Source organism: Siniperca chuatsi, linkage group LG2 (assembly GCF_020085105.1).
Source record: "Siniperca chuatsi isolate FFG_IHB_CAS linkage group LG2, ASM2008510v1, whole genome shotgun sequence".
Lineage (NCBI taxonomy): Eukaryota > Metazoa > Chordata > Actinopteri > Centrarchiformes > Sinipercidae > Siniperca > Siniperca chuatsi.
The window spans coordinates 33,236,080-33,255,442 of NC_058043.1; the positions used below are offsets into that span (position 1 = coordinate 33,236,080).

Below are 19,363 nucleotides of genomic sequence, written 5' to 3' on the forward strand. Positions count from 1 at the left end.
GCAATGGCTAAAGGATAATTGGAGTGACAGGGAAGACTGCAGTTCTGGCAGACTTTAGTTTGAGATGTAACAGCACAATTTGTTCCCCTATTTCACCTGTTGATGCACTTTCCCATTACTCTGCAGAGACAGAGAGTGAGAGAGCTAGGGGGTGGAAGAGGAAGATGTGCAATGAGAGAGAGAGGAAAATAGAGAAAAACATGAGCGACGGATGTTGAGACAGGCAAGAGGACAGACAGAAAAGATTCCAGCAGACAGGAAGGCAGGCAGAGAGTGAGACAGTTTGCCATTTTGCCTGCTCTCAGCCTCAGGCCAGACTGAGAGTGTGAGCCAATCAAACAGTGAGTCAGACAGCAGGTCTCCTTTCGCTCTACTGGCATCCTATCATTACCTGCACACACACACACACACACACACACACACACACACACACACACACACACACACACACACACACACACACAAATACTCTATTATATAACACTGTTTTATGTGGACTATTTTATAAGAAGCCTGTGCTGGCTGGGAAGAGCTCTGCATCTGCTCTTTAGCATACATAAACTTAACATTTCAATCCACATACTGAACAACCTACAGAGAACCATCAGAGTATCTGATGATTGTACAATTACCTGCAGAGCATGACATATATTCCATTTATAAGCTCATATGTAGCCCATTTGTTTCACACTAACATTGTGTTCATTTGTGACATTAGCACTGCATGATCACATGCAGCCCTCTCATTTCAGTGAAACCACTGTGTTGTTACAGTGGGGGTGCTGACACAGAGAACTTGAAGGATTATAAGTCAAAAAACTTGGCCTAGTTCAACATTTTTGCAGTAGCGCAATGCGATATTATTTGGCAGGTTTACCAGATACAGTACCTAGCCTTCCTGGACCTCTGAATCACTGCCAAACATCTCCATTTGTTCAACGATTCTTCAGAGTGATACATCTGTCTGTATATAAACTATTTATACCGCACATTGATTTCTAGCCCCGTACATTCTAGTGAGATAACAGTTGAAGCTGACCGACAACGCTACCATTAGTAAATTATTCCTTAGCTATAAGTACAGCACCTCAATATTTTAAGGTCATTATTTTGACAGGACCCCCAGAACATTCAGTGCTGAGCAGGTTGTCCTTTCAATCTGTGAAAATGTAGCATTAATGTGATATTAGCTTACATTAGCTCAGCTACCAAAGTGAGGACTGAGAGCTGAGAACAGGATCATCAGATGATCTATGTTATAGCTTTAACTGTCAGACATAACATAGCAGCAGTACTATTTGAGTATTATTTGTAATTTTAAGTATCCCAGTATTGTAGGTATTATCTCCCTAAATCTGAGCTTATTTGTCTGGTTTTCTAGATGCACCTACCATACTGCATGATGGGAACTCATATTGTACTGTACTGAGCACCTTCACCTCTTCAACCAACTAGTTTACTTGTGGCTCCATCTTATTTTTGTGTTCTTTTGGTCACAAACCACAAGTGAACAGCAAAACTCAATCGCTTATGTGTTACATAGTTACACATAAGTTCATAATTTAGTTTACTGTTGTCAGTCTTCATCTAACAGATATGAACCTCCCTGAGTTCTGATCCCATTATCTGTGCTTGGTAAGATTACTCATCCACCAACCAAAAAAACAAAAAGGAAAGACCCAAGTTTTGCTAATCACCTACATACAATTACCCACCACTGTTACCCAAGTCAAATAAAATCACACCTGCACCTCAGCAAACCAACTTTTCCGCAAATATTTAAAGGCAGAATAAATAGGATTTTTTGGTTGCTGTTTGCAAACACACGATTCAAAGTTGGCCCCTCCTCCTCGTCTCAACGGGCGAGAGAGAGTGCACTAGAGAATGAATGAAGAGAGCGAGTTGTATTGGCGAGAACAAAGCAGTAAATCAGAGAAATAAAACTTTATTTTCTGATTTCGGTTACATTCTAAAGCACTAATAAAATTGCCCACACCTCCACACAACCCTGCAGGAAGGAGCCACATTGAATGCAGCCGAAGCCAGGCTTCATCCTGTTTGCTCTGTGTGTGAGTGTAGCTCAGTGACGCTGCCCAAACGTCCTGAACACAGCAAACTAATAAGAAACTGAAGAAATACAGGCAGAGGGCAGCGTCTCTGCAGATACAGACACACGTTTCTAGTGGGTCATAAAAACCTGTTCTCATTCCCAGAGCATCAAATACTTACGTTTTGTCACGCGTTTTATACATACGCACATGGTACCCTTTAGCGTCTGTAGGAGACGCCTTCAGAAACTACTTGGTTAGGTAGTAGGAAGTCATGTGACGTAAGTGACTTCTAAGTCTAGACTTTAAATAACTCAACATTTGGTTTCACACAGGACACGGACCGCAGTCTCCCGGGTGAAAGTCCATTGTTGTTTGACCCATCCATCCACGCTGGGGTGTCACCTGACTTCTTTTAGGCTTCTGGCTCCAGCCCCCCGCGACCCTCTAAGAAGAAGCAGTTATTGATAATGGATGGATGCCACAATTTATAACAAAAACATTTTTGGCTATATTGTTCATAAGAAACTCAAGATCTTGGTGGGACTGGCAGAGGTTGCTGACAGAAAACACATGGAGCACAACGTCAGGGAGGGAAATGTGGACAAACTAAATCAGGACAATCAAGCGCTTTGTATCACCACATCATAAATGTGATGTTGCTCTGAACTTTATGTCTACACACACAGATCAGTTAACTTGTGTGTGTGTGTGTTTGTGTTATGATGTTAGGTGTGCTGCAGAAGTGACTGACGGCTCCCAGTACTTTGTGCTGCTGATGATCACAGACGGCGTCATCTCAGACATGGCTCAGACTAAAGAGTCTGTGGTCAATGTGAGTAGACACAACACTGTACACAAAACACAAGAACTGAAAAGGAAAGAACAGAATATGAGAGACAGAATCAAAGCTGCTTGGCAACATTTTTATGAAAAAGACAATCATTTCACCGGGGTTTCATTGGGGCTAAAAGAGTAGTCAGCCACTGATTTATGTAAAACTAAATTTGGGTATGGCAACTGGTGCATTGAAATCTCTGCTTACAGGTAGTTCTAAATTGAAACGGCCAAAGGCACCTTTAATTGGTATGCTTAATAATCAAATTTCACTGTATTCAGTTGCCCCTTTCAGCCAAAAATTCGAAATATTTTGCCTCTTGTACATTTGGTTTCCTTTACGATAAAGTCATCATAGATTAACCAGTCAGATACAATGATGCAACATTTACATAATTTTGGGTTTTAAAGTCCTTAAAATTCCAAACGCATCTGGGCGTAGAAAAGCACATCTTATAGTTTGTACATTATGACTGCTTTTACACCACAGTTTAGTCTGAATCAGGGAGAGGTTCATCTAAAAATTTGGTAAAATGAACGTTTTGCCCGTACCCAGATGTTGACTACAACAAAAGCAGAACAACAGACTATCAGAACAACAATAAACAACCAGTGTGAAAACAGACCAGTTCAGTCAGGCTGAGGGGGGACAAGTGAACCCTGGACTCTGGACAAACAAAGAACCCAGTGTGAAAGTGATCTAAAAGCATTTTAATCTCATTGCAGCCAAGTATACTCAGGCATGTATATATACTGTGCATTCAAGCATGTTATGCACAGTGTGTCTTTTTGAGTGGGGGAACAGTAGTCTGGCTCACACCCCTCCTGTGTTTTCTCCACAGGCAGCCTCACTGCCCATGTCTATCATCATAGTAGGCGTGGGCCCTGCTGAGTTTGATGGTAAGTGTGTGTGTGTGTGTGTGTGTGTGTGTGTGTGTGTGTGTGTGCATATCGGTCAGTTTAGAGCTGGCGAATATATTTCAGAGCTTTCATCATCTATTTAGCCAAAACATGTCTTTGTTGCCATCCATGTTGGTGCATTATTAAAATAATTCAAATATACATGAAAATTGGAAATTTCAGCCCATTTAATGCCTCTCAAAGCTTCCACGGCATAAATATGTAAATCCTCTGTTTATCCCCCTCACCCACCCCCACTTACATGCTTGTAATATCAGTCAGTCATCCACACTATTTAATAATTTACCAGGGGACTGTGGTAAGCCATGGACAGACAGAAAATGTCAGCTACAGTACTGCAAAACAGAAAAATCTCCATCTCACTGGAAAACACAACCTGTTAATACTGAATAGCAAATAGGTACCTGCATGAAAAGTCCACATGAGAAATAAGGATATTAAAAGGAACTCAAGAGACATCTGTTAATTTGATGCTCCTGAAAAAATCCCCGACATGTTGGTTCCAGACAGAATCAAATAGACTGTTCTTTGCTTATTTCCAATCAGAGGACCTCTCCTGATACTACTGTGTTCTTAAAAGATACAGTAATTCTTGTATCATGGCCACAGTATCTAACTAGAGAAGCATTTCCTGAAGAAAATGCATGTGATTGCTGTGTGCACTGATGCTGATTGGCGTGATTTTTGGATGACTTCACAATCATATGAACACTCATTGACCTTAATGTATTGGCTGAGTTTTGGATGGGAATGAATGGGAGCGAATGGGGGCTTTAAAATATGTTGGCATTAGACTTTAATGCATTATTGTATCTAAGCTATAAATTGTACATATCAATAAAATTAACTTATTCACAACTGATTTAAGTGTGAAAATAATAAGAACTTTGAAATTTGAGTGCAGTTTCTACTGTATACAGGTACTGAGTTATAAAAACAATGGTATTGAATGGGTCTCCATAGACTTTAAAGTATTGTGTAACTCATAGTAACTCAAACAGTGAATGTCATCATAATTAGAGTATGTACATGTGGCATTGCTGCTATACAGGTGCTGTGTTATAAATACAGTGGGACTGAATGGGCCTCTACAGACTTTAGCAACTTGTACTAACTCATAAACTGAAAATGTCTTAATAATGAGTGAATCTACAGATGTGTGATACTGAGCATTTTAAAATTTGAATGGACTTTCTACTGTATACAGGTGCTAAGTTAGATTTACAGTGGAACTGAATGGGCTTCCATTGATGTACTGAGGGATTATTACCAGCATTTCAAGTGTGCTCACTTTTTTTTTAGATAATCTGCATAAACTGTTGCCTTGTTTAAAACCTGTCTGATTGTCTGACAGCCCTTTGCCCTGTTGTAGCGATGTTGCTGTGTTACCAGATCTCAGCAATTACGTTGGTGACTACAATGTTATCATAACCAATAGGAATTACAGCCAAAACTAAGGAAATAAGGTTGTTTTAAACCATTACATTTTCATTTGATTTTACCTTTAATTTAGCATTGATGGACAACATCTGCTTTAGTGTTCCTTTACAATCAAGACTTTTGACATGTGCAGACACTGTGTCTATTACATACCTAAATCTATTTACAAATCAGTTTCTATGGAGATGAGAAAGTCTGGCTTCCTCTTGCTTAGCTTTATAGAGAACAAATAGTTTAACATGCCCTCTTTCACACTAATCAGAGGTACATTTTGTTATTTAAAGTGAAAAACCTCTGTTAAAGGATTACATGTTGGAAACCAACAAAACTCGTCTCATTTGATGTGTACACACTGCTCAGATATTGCCTCACATGTTTCCTCCACTGAACAGTGTCTATGGGAGAGAAGAGACTTGATGTGAAAAGAATATTGATTGTCATATGATGGTGTTTAATAATTCCCTTGACATTTTAACTTGCAATGAAACCGATTTATTTCACACAGGAGCTCTGCAGGGTCATGATGGGCAGTTGTACAAAGTTAAGAGGTTTGTCATATATAGTTATACTGCTCAGCTTGTGCTGACAGACAGAATACTGTAGTTTTCTATCCTCCTTTTGTGATGAGTGAGATGGTAATTAAATATTTGACAAAATGTGTTCATTTTCCACTGAATGTAAGAGTCCTGGCAGATACACTCTGTGACTTTATGGATTTTTTGTCTATTTCCCCAAAGCCAGAGGCAGTCTCGCTCGTGTTTTCAGACCTTTCCATCTTACTGCCAAACGTGTAGAGAAATTCCTCTTTTCAAACAGAGAACATTTCTGCAAGCTTGATATGTAACTAACCAGTCAATAACAGCATGTCTTTAATTAAATTATTTTAGTTTTAGTTAGGGAAAACTGCAGTCTGTTGGAGTCTCTTAAAACTTGGGTTTTATTTTAGCTCTGATCATCAGTTCTGTAAGTTATATTATCATTGTACAACAATATCTGTTCCCATGTCTCAGCAATTAAAAATTAATAACCAATAGAACTAATGGCTGAACTACAAAATAAAACCCTATCTTTGATTAAAAGCTACACTAATCAATGTTTTGATATGGAAAATGGGCTCAAATGTGTAATGTAAACGGTATTGTTCACAGTGAAGAACACACAGAATTATCAACCTCAATTATCATTAACTCTGCAGTTCCTCTCAGCTTTATGAAGAGCTTTAGTATAATTTTTATCCTTGTTTTGGCTTTCTAGCCAGTAGGCAGCTGTTTTCAGGGAAAAAGCTCACTTTACGCTACCTGCTCAGCACCGGCAGACAGACAAAGTTAGAGACAAGCTGGGGAACATCGTGGAACATTTAGCAGCTAAAGAGCGAGATATATTATTTTTATATTTTAAATATCATACCTATGCAGAGATCGAAGATATACATACATAAATTCCTGCCTTCACATGGCAGACTACACGGGGACCTACTTTAGTGTTCACTAGACAGCACCGATAACAAGTGTTTATGGTGATTTATTTGCTGTAATTTTCATTCTCATCACCCATCGCAGAAATGCTCATATCCACTATAATAGTCCTGTTGCTAGTTCTATTTTTTTATACTCCTCCTAATGCTGTAATCCAAGTTTATCCCTGATTTCATTTATACAATTAAAGGTTCCCTGTGGAGGTTTAGACCCCTAGTAGCACTACGGAGCTGTTTTTCTACGAGAAGTTCCCTGTGCATGCGCACAAGGACGTACATACACATGTGGGCACGTGGGTAATGCGATACACAGTCCTACCAATGGTTTCACACAATTCCACTAATCAACAGGTGGCAGTAACACACCAAGATATCCTGCAGTGCGCCAGCAAAGGCAGTGAAGAAGAAGACTGCAAGCTACTAAACATGGATGTAAACAATGCTGGATAGATAAAACTTAAAAACTCAACTTTGCAAATATTTTATGAAGAAGGAAATGCACTCGACAGGTTTGTTAGACCTCAAGAATACACACAATGTGTTTTGGTGAGTAACACTGAATGTAAATATAACTTTTGTTTGTTTACAAGAAAACTCCACAGGACAGCTTTAATCCTCATTCCAAACTATTTGTAATTAATTTGACCTTTTTGCTGCTTGAAGAATCCCATTGTCATAAAGAGATCATTAAGGCCCAATCGCATCTTAGAACCCTACTTTCATGTCAAATTACATTGCACTTTTTCTAAAGGAATATTATATTGTAGGAACTGATGGATGACCTCAGTTATTTTTCCAGAGACATGCTCTAAAAATGGGCAGCTGATGAATTCATCCCTGGATCCTCCCAGCAGGACAGTTTGATCAATTCTTAATGTAATGTGAAGTTCAGTCTGCTATACAGAACCGCTGAATAAAAAAAGAGACTCCTCATCATGTGCTCACCATCTGAGCACTATTGAAATGCGTTGGTGTCTTTCTGAAAGTTAATTGGCAAAATGATTTGAGTTAAATCACCAGATGAAGAAAGGTAAAGCAGGAACTTATTCTAGCTGAACGAATTAATAGCCCTCTTTGGGTCCTATTATTCAATGCGCATTGCTAAGGCTGGGCTCAAAGGTGAACCACTGTGTGTGACAGAGGAAGAGAAATTAGAGCGGAGATGATGAAACTGAAAGAGCATGACAGGAGGAGAAGCACAGAATGGACACCAATACAGTTTCTACACTATATGTTGATCTGGATCTATGAGATCTAGATTGTCGCATGTATCCGCAACCTATAGCGGATGTCCAAATGGGACAGCCTCATCTCCAAATGGGCAGTGATTGAGTGTGTTCCTTTCTGCCTTACTGTAATTTGTTACAAAGTACTTCACCTTTGTGTCATTGTCCACCTTTTCACTGCCTGTCACATCAACCCTGTCTCCTAGAAATTATGTTTGTATATTACTAAATTGTTTTCATAATTACATTGTGGTGACAAACGTAATCGCTGCCTGCATTATATTCAGAGACAACATTTCTTTGAGTGAATGAAACACTACATTTATGTACTGCGCTGGAGTTGCAAGTGCAGGACTGTGACACCAGAATCCAGGGTTCGTGTACAGACTCCTGTCTGTGGTTAGACTTAGGCAACAAAAGCACTTTAGATAAGGTTAGGGAAATTTTGTGATTTCGGCTAAATGTTAATAAAAAATCTTGTGTCTCAAGTCACTGCTGACTTTTTCTGTATTAGTGCCAGTGTCTAAACATATCCATAAAAAAGTTGAATAATGCTGTAGTCACTACAAGTGGATAGTGTATTGCAAGAGTGAACATTTTACTCACACACTCAGTATCAACATTTTTGCAACTTGCCAGTTACATTAATTTACAACAATTCCTCATTATGTTAAAAGAAAACATAATTTGGTTGGCATTGTTTCCCTCAAAACGTATTTGCTGTTGCAAATTAGTTGTATAGAAACGTAATTTCTAAGAGACGGCTGTGGCTTAGGAAGGAGAGCGGGTCGTCCACTGATCACAGCATTGGCAGTTCAATCCCAGCCTCCTCCTATCCACATGTTGAGATTTTTAGTAATATAAAAACGTAATTTCTAGGAGACAGGGTTGATGTGACAGGCAGTGGGCAAGACACTGAACCCCAAATTGCTCCAGGCCAGCATACTGCATGGTAGGTCGCTGCCATTGGTGTGTGAGTGTGTAAATGGGTGAATGAGTGGCAAAAACCTTGTAAAGTGCTTTGGATAAAGCACCATATTCCATCAGTAAGCTATTCCTGACTCCCCATCAGTGTCACCGTCTTAAGGCAGGCAGACACTGTACTGATTGGACTTAATTTTAGCCCCAAGTTGGTTGCCTAATTTTAGAATCTGGACAAATTTCTGCTAGATTGGGTGTTGTTTGAAGTGCAGTTTGAAGGAGGGGGGTCATAATGCATGATTAATCACTTGAATGAGCAACAATGTGGCTTTCGGACCATTGGATGGATTTCTGGCATGTCCGAAATTTTGGTCGGCTCCCTTGCAATTTGAGCAGTTTCACTGTCCGATTTCTCTGATGGCTGCTGTCAAACAATCCTTTACAAACTGTAGTGAGCTTGTTTTAATATGATTGGAGTAGTATTATACATGTTGAGTCTAAAACTGTAGTCTTGAGATTGTCACGTCAGGTGCCTAGGGCTTAGAGGACACCTCCATGCGTGCCATTGTCAAAGCTGCCTGTTTGTGCTCATTACTAGTGGCATCCCTCCAAATGTCTTTTAACCACACTAGGTCAAGAATCAGATCACAGAGTTCATCAGAGTAGTCTGCTGGGTCCATATTTGGTCAATTCGTACTGTCACGTTCAGTGCCAAAACAGGGCAACAGGGAAAACAAGGAATAGGATCCAATCGCAGACACAGAGACAGAGCTGGCGAAGTTCAATGATTTAATAATGGACGAAGGCTTACATGGATGGTCAGGCAGGCAGAGATCAAAACCATAGAATCAGTCCAAATAAAGGCAAACAAATCCGTTAGGGTGCAGGTAGAAAATACAAAGTCCATTAACAAGGAGGTCCAAGAGAACATTCCAAAAACACATGGAACAAACAGGGAAAATGGCTAGAACGTAGGCACAAAAAACCAAGGCGAACTGAGAAGGAACAAAGTAATCACAAAGACTAAATACACGTGAAGTGAGGGAAGATAATAAGACACAGGTGAAACTAATCAGGGTGGGGCAAACAATCAAAACTGGTGGGAAAAACACAAAGACAGGAAGTGAAACTACACAACACGAGGAGAGGTGAGTATACAAAATAAAACAGGAAGCAGACAGAAAAACAAGAAACAAAAGAAAACAAACTGGGGAGCAGAACAGGTCATGACAGAGGCTGCTGTGATATAAAACCGAACATCACTGCAAAACAGACATATTGTCTGCATCTTCCAGACATCTGCGACTCCACAGATGTTAATGGCTTCCAGATGATGTATAATAATGACTTTTGGCCTTACTTTTCCTGTAGCGCCACCATGAGGCTGATGTTTGTGGTTTTAAGTGAAATATCTGAACATCTATGTGATGTATTGAAATTTGGTACAGACATTCATGTCCCCCTCAGTATGAATTGTTGTAACTTTGGTGACCCTCTGACTTTTCATCTAGTGATATCATCAGTCAAAATTTTATTTTGTCCAATACTTTGGTTTTTGCCTAAATACCTGCAAAACTAATTCCGATCAGCTTCAGCTATACTTTGTGTTTAATGCTTATTTGCCAATGTTAGCATGCTAACAGGCTAAACAAAGATGGTAAACATGGTAACAGTTGGTAGAACAATCTACTAAATGAATGTTGGGGTGTGATTGTTTTGTCAACAACCTTAATGAACAATTTAAAGTAAAGATTGTTAAAGAGCCAAGGCTTCATCTGTACCAACCTTCAACATGTGTAACCTCTTCAGGGATGATAAGAAAAACAACAGGGTTTATGGGAAACGTGGTCTTAATACAGAGAGACAATACATTTTAGTCTATTAGATAATGGGTGCTGATGACACCAAACTATCACTATTTATCTTACAATTACAGGCTGATGATCATGTAACAATTGGTTTATCTTTCATCCCATTTTTTCTTCACTCTCTTCATCATTAAGAATATCCATGTCACTCCATATCCTCTACAAACCATGTACTGAACACATGTGATTGTGTGTGTGTGGGTGTGTGTGTAAATGTGTATTAGAGCTGGACAGTCTATACTCTTGTGGTATTTTATTTCTCTCTTTGTGAAGCACTTTGTACTTTGTTTTGATAAGTGCTCTATACATAGAGTTTTTTTATTATTATTATACACAGACACAAACTTGCCATGTGATATTCAGGGCAGCAGGAGGTTTTCTATCAGGCTTAATGTCTCCGTGGATTTCCCCCCACATGCCAACATTTACCCAACACACCCAAACCCTCCTTCACTACCACTTTTTTCACACCTTCTGACTGAATTTATTTCTTTTCTATCTCCTCTCATTTCTCTGTCCATCCTGTCCCGGTCTATCTCTGTCAGCTATTTCACTATTTCCTCTCTTATGAAGACATGTCATGATATTCCTCCCTGACTTCTTCTCCTCTTTTCCCCGGCTGCTCCCGACCACCACCTGCCATCTCTGTGTGCCATGTGGAGCCTCAGCAGTCTCCCATCAGCATATTTTCCTTTCCATTTCCCTTTAAATTCAAATATGAAAAGGATCCCTCTTGGGAATGCCGCAGATTGTTTGCCACTTGCTCATCTGAATTGCTTTGTTGATAAGAAACTATAAATAGACTGATGCAGAACTGATGTTTTTCCAGTCAGTTTACCTTCCCTTCTTTCATGTGGCCTATATAAGCACTAATGAGGTTGGTTTACAGAATAAGTTATTGTTTCTTCCTCTGCTTAGAGAGCAGCAGGGAACAGATGTGGTACAGAAGGACCACCAACCTGTCTTTGGTCTGAACTCTTTGTTGGTCCCTGAGGACTGTTGCATGGCTTATCAGCAGCTGGGTCTGCACTTGTGTTCCCTCTGGTCTTAGTTTGCAACATCATGGACATCATGTTGAGGTTTAACTATGAAGAAGAATGCTTATAATGCGGACCACCGTTTGAATCATCTATTCTTTATTAAAGGGCTGCATGGATTTGTAAGAAGTTTGCTCCTTTGGTCACCTTACTCAAGACAAAAGCATTCTGTGCATTCTAACACATTATTATATAGTGATGTTTGTTATCGTAAAAGTAGACAAAGAACTTGTATTGTCTACAAGTGTGGAGGTTTATTTCAGTTATTGTTTGATAGATGGAGGATTGTTAAAAGAGAAATAAATTAAAAGCAAAAATGAATGTACTTTTAATGGCTGAAGTTTTTCCTGTGAGACATAATTAACTTTGTTTACACTGGAAGTGAGTCAAGTTAGCCAGACAACTAAAGTTTTTCTGCTGTTGATTTATAATGAAATCCACTAATGACTGAAAACTGAGATTTAGTTTGTAACAGTTTTGAAAAAAGAAGGGATAGAATAATGAACCACACTAGCTGTGGACTAATAGATCTTCATACCTACTTACATACTGTTACAGACAGACAGGCTGGAGACACCGAGGTGGAGAAAGAGATGATTATTTCACAACACAGCAATGAGACGAATAGTAGGTTAAAGGGTGAAGCACACCGGAGTGCGGATACCGTCCTTGTTAGGTTGGTGAGGGAGTTCAGGATGTGGAGAATCTCACACTGGAGTACTCCCGTCTCCTGGTCTAAGAGTATAGGAGACAAAGATATCACGGTTACAGGCGGGAGGCCAACGTAGTCTGGTTTGGCAGGAAACTGAGTCCATGTATAAACAAGACCGGACACTGACTGAGGTGAGTGGGGAGTCTTTATACTGTTGGGGAGGTGATGCCGATAGGTTTCAGGTGTGGGATTGAGTCCAGGTGTGTAATTAGAACTCAGGTGAGGGAGTGCATTGTGTCTGGGTGAGAGTGGAACCTGGCGTATCCGTGACACATACAGCATGGGTTTACTAGGATTATTATACGAGCACTGGACAGATGACAGGGACTTGAAATGAACATCCTAGACAGTGCTTCTCCTGAGCTGTACACATACACACTATAAAATTACTTACAACACAGTTCACATCCCAGGATAGAAATAAAAGAATACAATATAAATATTTCACTTATAGGCTGAGCAAAATTGGCAGGTGGGTTGCAAATTCCACCCACTACTAAGGCATATAAATGACACCCCTTGACCTCAAGGTGGCGCTGTAACAATCAAGGTTACGTTTTGCAGTTATCTCGAAAATGGCTTGTCTTAGAGTGAAAATTCTTTCATCATTTTAATATCTTAATTAATCTGCATCTTTGCTCCACTAGTCTTCTCTTCTGCTATAAAAAATGTCAAATTTTGCGATTTTTTAGAGATCAACCTGAAATTTGAGACAAGTGTTCAGGAGTTTTTACTAAGCTTATGTATTAAAGCGCATTGTGCTTCACCTCTAGGGGGCGCCACAAATGCAAAAAGTTAATATCTCGTCATCGGCTGCATGGATTTGTACGAAATGTGGTTTTAGCGAACGTTTAAGTTGTTAAAGAAGTTTTCAATTATACAAGCCAATCAATTTTTATCAAAATAGCAACAAATGTTGTCACGTGAAACACGCCTTCACGGAAGGTCATAAGCTACATCAAATGTTTCTGAAAGCAGATTTATATACCTCAACAGAGCAGAGTTTTGCTTCTTGTGAATCAAATAAGAAACAAGCATCCAAATTCTCGCAATCTGCTTGGACCCCAATCATTGCCGCTTCTGGCTATATTTAAATATATTTTTATTTTGGATTTGTGTCACTTTGAAAAGCAAGAACCATCCCCCTATAAATGGCCTATGAATACTGTAGCAGTGTGTCTAATTTGTTCAGCAAAGTACACATAGGATGTCCAATATATTATGCCTCTACCTAACAGGTAAATGTTGTGTTTGTTGTCTGCAGCTATGGAGGAGCTGGATGGGGATGAGGTCAGAGTGTCCTCCAGGGGACGCTTTGCTGAGAGAGATATTGTCCAGGTAAAGTATATTCTACATACATCCTGCCCTCTAACCCGCATGAGTCACAGATTTGATGTTTATCAGACCAGCAAAAATCTGCATGGAGTTGATTTTATTCAATTTCAACCTGTACCACATAGACATGTCAGACAAAATTGGAACCTGCAGCATGGCAATTTCACTAATTATGTTCTGATCCTCTTCTTGGCATATTATTGAAATTTTGTTTCAAGCAAAACAATTTATTTTCAGCAGATTTAGGCTGTCATCAACAGTCCTTCAATTTATTTGTTTGAATTCAATTTTATTTATATAGCGCCAATTCATAACAGAAGTTATCTCATTGCACTTTTCCTATAGAGCAGGTCTAGACCGTACTCTTTATAATATTATTTACAGAGACCCAACAAATCCCACCATAAGCAAGCACTTGGCGACAGTGGCAAGAAAAATCTTCCTTTTAACAGGCAGAAACTTTGGGCAGAACCAGACAATGGTGGGCGGCCGCCACTGCCATGTTAGGTTTTGCACAATGCAAATTCCATCTAGAATTTTAAAGTAGTAATAATGTAATGGTAGTGGTAATATTAATATTAATAAAGTAATAATAATAGGAATGATAGTTATAGGAATAATAATGACAATAATAGTAACAAAGCCAATAACAACAACTGTAGTAGCAGTTGTCGAGCAGGAACACAGGGGCAGCATGTAGCCCACAACCACAGATCCAGACTCTGCAGCTCTGGAGGTAGAAATACCTGGTGAAAGCAACAGAAGGAGAGAGACGAGAAAGCACAAAACTACGGGAGATAGAAGATGTCGAGTTAGTAACATGCCATAATGGGATAAAAATGTATACAGATGGAGAGGGAGAGGAGGAGAGAGGAAAGAGGTACATCATGGGAAGTCTCCTGGAAGTCTAGGCCTATAGCAGCATAACTAAGGGATGGTTCAGGACTCACCCAAGCCAGCCCGAACTATAAGTTTTATCAACGAGGAAAGTCTTAAGCCTACTCTTAAATGTGGAGATGGTGTCTGCCTCCCGAACCCAAACTGGGACCTGATTCCACAGGAGATTGATAACTGAAGGCTCTGGCTCCCATTCTACTTTTGGAGACTCTAGGAACCACAAGTAAGCCTGCATTCTGGGAGCGCAGTGTTCTAGTGGGGTAATAAGGTATTATGAGCTCTTTAAGATACGATGGTGCCTGACCATTAAGAGCTTTGTAGGTGAGGAGAAGGATTTTAAATTCTGTTCTGGATTTTACAGGGAGCCAGTGCAGAGAAGCTAATATTTGAGAAATATGATCTATTTTCCTAGTTCTTGTCAGTACACGTGCTGCAGCATTCTAGATTAACTGGAGAGTTTTAAGGGACTTATTCAGGCAGCCGGATAATACAGCCTAGAAGTAACAAATCGTGGACTAGTTTTTCTGCATCATTTTGAGAAAGGATGTGCCTGATTTTTGCAATGTTACGTAGGTGAAAGAAAGCAGTCCTTGAAGTTAAAAGGATAAATCCTGATCAAAGATAATGCAGAGGTTCCTTACGTTGGTGCTGGAGGCCAGGGCAATGCCATCTAGAGCAACTATATCTAGAATGATGTCATAAATGATGGGGTATTTTCTGATTATTTCTGATCAAAAGGTCCTTTATCTTGCCGTGCACAAATTGAATGTTAGCTGTTTAACTCGTGTTTTTACTTAGTAAGATATGCTTTTATTGGCTGATTATGGCATGACTACACACAACTAAAACGCTGTATTCCTATGCCATTTTTACACCATTTCTCTAAATTACAACAATCTTTGGTATGGCATACTTTTGAGCACTTGCTCTAGCTTGCCATACTGTGAACACAAGACATGTGTTGATGCATGAGTAACAAGGGATGTAGATGCAAGTAAAGAACATCCAAACTTTGCTTCCAGGAATATAAAAGCAGAACTGAATTTGATGAAATGAAGTCATTTGACTATACCGAACTGATTTTCAGTAGCCATTACTAACTGCATACCAACAAGCACTAGGTAAAACAATTTCACAAATACCAAATTTTGGCCAATTTCGTTGTCATCATCATCATCATCTTCCATTTTTTCCTATTTTCATTCAGTTCGTTCCTTTCCGGGACTACATCGATCGGTCAGGGAACCAGGTCCTGAGCATGGCTCGACTGGCAAAGGACGTCCTGGCGGAGATCCCTGACCAGCTGCTGTCCTTCATGAAGAGCCGGGGAATCGAACCCCGGCCCCCTCTGCCCACCACCTCTGACTCCCCCTCAATGTCCACCACCACCACAACCATCACTCCTGCCCCCAAGGAATGCATTATGCATGCCTGAAATGAGGGTAGGGAGTGGAGCAGTACGGATTTGAGCAAAGGGATGTGTGTGTTTGTGTCTCTGTGTGTGTATGTGTGTGTTGCATGGTTTTAGGGTTGGTTGGTTGAGAGTAAATTGAAAGGGACACCTACCAGAAGAGATTACATTCCTTTAAAAGTGTTGGTGGGGATGATTCCTCCAACAGGATCTGGAGTGGAAGTGTAGAAAATACACTTTTCACATTTCTGGTTCTGATTTTTGTCAGCACCTATCACAATACATCCTCTGCAGGTGCAACACAGGACTCTTCAGTTTCCTACAAACTGCATTTAAATCAAAGGCTTCAAATGTAGTTTAGCACTTTTTCCTCAGTCATCAATTCTAACATTTCAAACCACTACAGACTTTTTGGCCAACACAACTTCTCCTGTAGAAGTCGAGTCTACAGCTCCGTCCTCCCAACTTCAGTTTCTGTGACACTGTTCCTGCTCACAGTGATAAGAGTGTCTGCTGTAATAGAGTAATACATCCTGAAGTAGATGGGCAACTGATTTCTATCAGTTGTGAAGAAAAACAGCAGCAGCTGAGGCTGATGTCCTTTCCTTGTTTGTTTATTCTCAGGGCATTATAAAGGCTTGACAAAAGGGAACTGAAAATAGAGAAGCAGAAATTAAATCCTGTCCTGGTTAGGCATCTGAGAGCCAGTGGACACCGCTTCTTTTTATTGCTTCATGAACATGTATGCTGTATATTACTGTATGCTGAACATGAAATTCAAATATGTTTTTATGTAAAGGGGTGGTGAATGCCCTACATTTCAAGGTCGACGTTCAGAGACAGAGCTTCGGCAAGTCTAAACTAATCCCACTTGGACATGAAGGGAGGCACTTCCAAGCACCTTCTGAAAGCAGGAAATATATAAGGCCGTGAAATTAGCTTGGGATGGAGAACAGACTGAAATATCCTCCACTCCAGCGCCTCCACTTCCTCCAGCCACTGTACAATTTAACAATATCAGATGGTACAGATTATTTCAGCCCCTGTTGAACATAACCATGTCTGTGTGCTCTACTGTACCCCCTCTTCCTCTAAATTGTAACTATCTCAGCTGGGGCTGTCATTTTGGGTGAATCATTCATAAGGTAGGTGCCTCCTGGTTCTCAAGCTGTCTGGAGCTTGTATCTGTTTAAAATGAATAGAGCTGGTCAGTGTGCATGTCACAGGCCAGAATATTTCATATGTAGCAGAGAATGTGTGAAGGAGTCAGGGTCACCTTTACTTTTCTTCATTTTTTACTGCAAAGTAGACACCAAGAAAAAGAGTGAAACGAAGAGTGAGTATGTAGTGCTGTGTCAAAGTCAGACTGTTTTCAGGAAGTTGCACTGTGCTGACTACTTTTGGAAATGTATGCAGTTTTCCCTCATCAGTTCTGGTGTTTGATATATCGCTACATACTGTATATCCTGTGGCTGTCAGTCTGGGCTCATCAGCTACTGTATAAACAGGCTGATTTGCAATGAATGTTGACTTGTTTTCAGATTTATCCTTTTTTTATGGTTTCATTTGTTATTCCTTTGTTGTGTGCATGAATGATTCAAGCAAAAGTGAGCTATAGTGCTTGAGTAGAAACCCCAGATTTGTGCTACTATAGCAGGTTGTGCTCTTTTCCTCATGTACACTCCTAAAAACACATATTGTGTAGTTTGGTCAAACTTTTTGTCTCTGACCTCTGACACTTATTGTAGGCTTAGCGAACAACACCAGAGGAATGGTTTAACCTGATAGCATCACAAAAATAGAAAATGGGGGAAGTCGGTAAAGCTAATAATAATAATGAATGGAGTCATCGGGATTTGTCTGGATTATTAAGCATGTCATATTGTATCAGAAGGGAAATGGATATGTGGCCTTATTTCTGTCATAATCCTACAAGTATGTGTGAGGCAGGACTATTTTTATATGACAAAACAGGAAATCCATGTTATTTTGCATGCTTATTTGGCTGATATGCTGCCAATGATTGTACTTGTTCAGAAAATCTGTATCTTTATGCTACATTCACATGGATTCATGCAGACGGCAAACTGGATTTCATTTTAGTGGACGAGAGTTGGACGGTAAAATTAAGCGAGGCCAGTAGAGAATACCGGCAACGGTAACAGTAAAAGTTTAAATATTTTAACTGTTTGCAGTCCTCCGCAACGGAATTTACAACCAGATGTTACATAGTTCCCTTACACAAGGACAAAACATGGGCGATATAGACAACAAAAAGCTAATAATTATATTGTCAATTTTTTGTTGTTGTTGTCGTCTCTTTTTCAGACAAACATAAACAAAACTATCCATATTGGAAATAAATGAATGACCTTACGTTTTGGAGGGAATTTATATTTTGGAGGGAATTTAACATTCATTTTAAGTTTGCAATAGAATATTAAGAGAAAGCTGCATTTTATAGCTACATGCATTACTAGGATTAGGCTACATAAAATAACAGACAAGAAATAATTTTAATATATTTTATTCTTCCTTCTAAACAATACGACATCAACATATTGTCATGGGTGTTTCGTTTTGCTATCCTGCCATTCCGTCGGACTGTTTGTTTGTTAATCCCGTGCCATCCAGAAGGTGTTGTCCGTCTGCCATCTGCTTGAATCCATGTGAATGCAGCATTATTCATATCTGAAAATGAATTCAAACAACATTCCTACATGTGTTGACGTGTGTATTGTGCAGGAGCATTCTTTCTATTTCTACTGTTTTTGTGTACGGTATACTTGAAGGAACTGCCAATGTAATAATCTAAAACATATAGGAGATACATGAATAGTAGGATAGATTTGTATCACAGTGTTTAAAACATGCATGCGTGTGTGTTATGATCAACAAGTACACCAACCCAAAGTCACATAACTTAGTGGATATTTTTGTATGAAGCATGTTGAGCTTTCTATACAATGTGTACAGTATTAGTTAATTACACTGACAAACAATATACTGCTCACTGCTTCTCCCCAGTCTAGTGTGCTCCATACAACCTACATGTAGGTAAAATGTAAATACATCTAAAGTGATGTACAGACTATTATGTGTCTTCCTTCCTTTGATTGTGTCCCTCTCTGATACTCTTAATGTGTCTCTGTTATCTTTGTCTCCATTTGTGTTGGTCAGAATTTAGTTATAGCTTTTGCTTATAAACCAAATAAAGATATTATTTAAGGCTCATC

General features: G+C 39.5%; 1 protein-coding gene across 1 annotated transcript in view; it reads left to right on the top strand.

Moving 5' to 3' along the window:
* cpne9 (copine family member IX) overlaps positions 1-19,361 on the top strand; it is a 180,118-nt gene extending 160,757 nt beyond the window's left edge. The window contains exons 17-20 of the mRNA XM_044166604.1: positions 2,781-2,883; positions 3,728-3,785; positions 13,749-13,822; positions 15,924-19,361. Coding sequence (XP_044022539.1) covers positions 2,781-2,883; positions 3,728-3,785; positions 13,749-13,822; positions 15,924-16,151 — 463 coding nt within the window. The 3' untranslated portion in view covers positions 16,152-19,361. The remainder of the gene's footprint in view (positions 1-2,780; positions 2,884-3,727; positions 3,786-13,748; positions 13,823-15,923) is intronic.
* Positions 19,362-19,363: the final 2 nt, after the last annotated feature.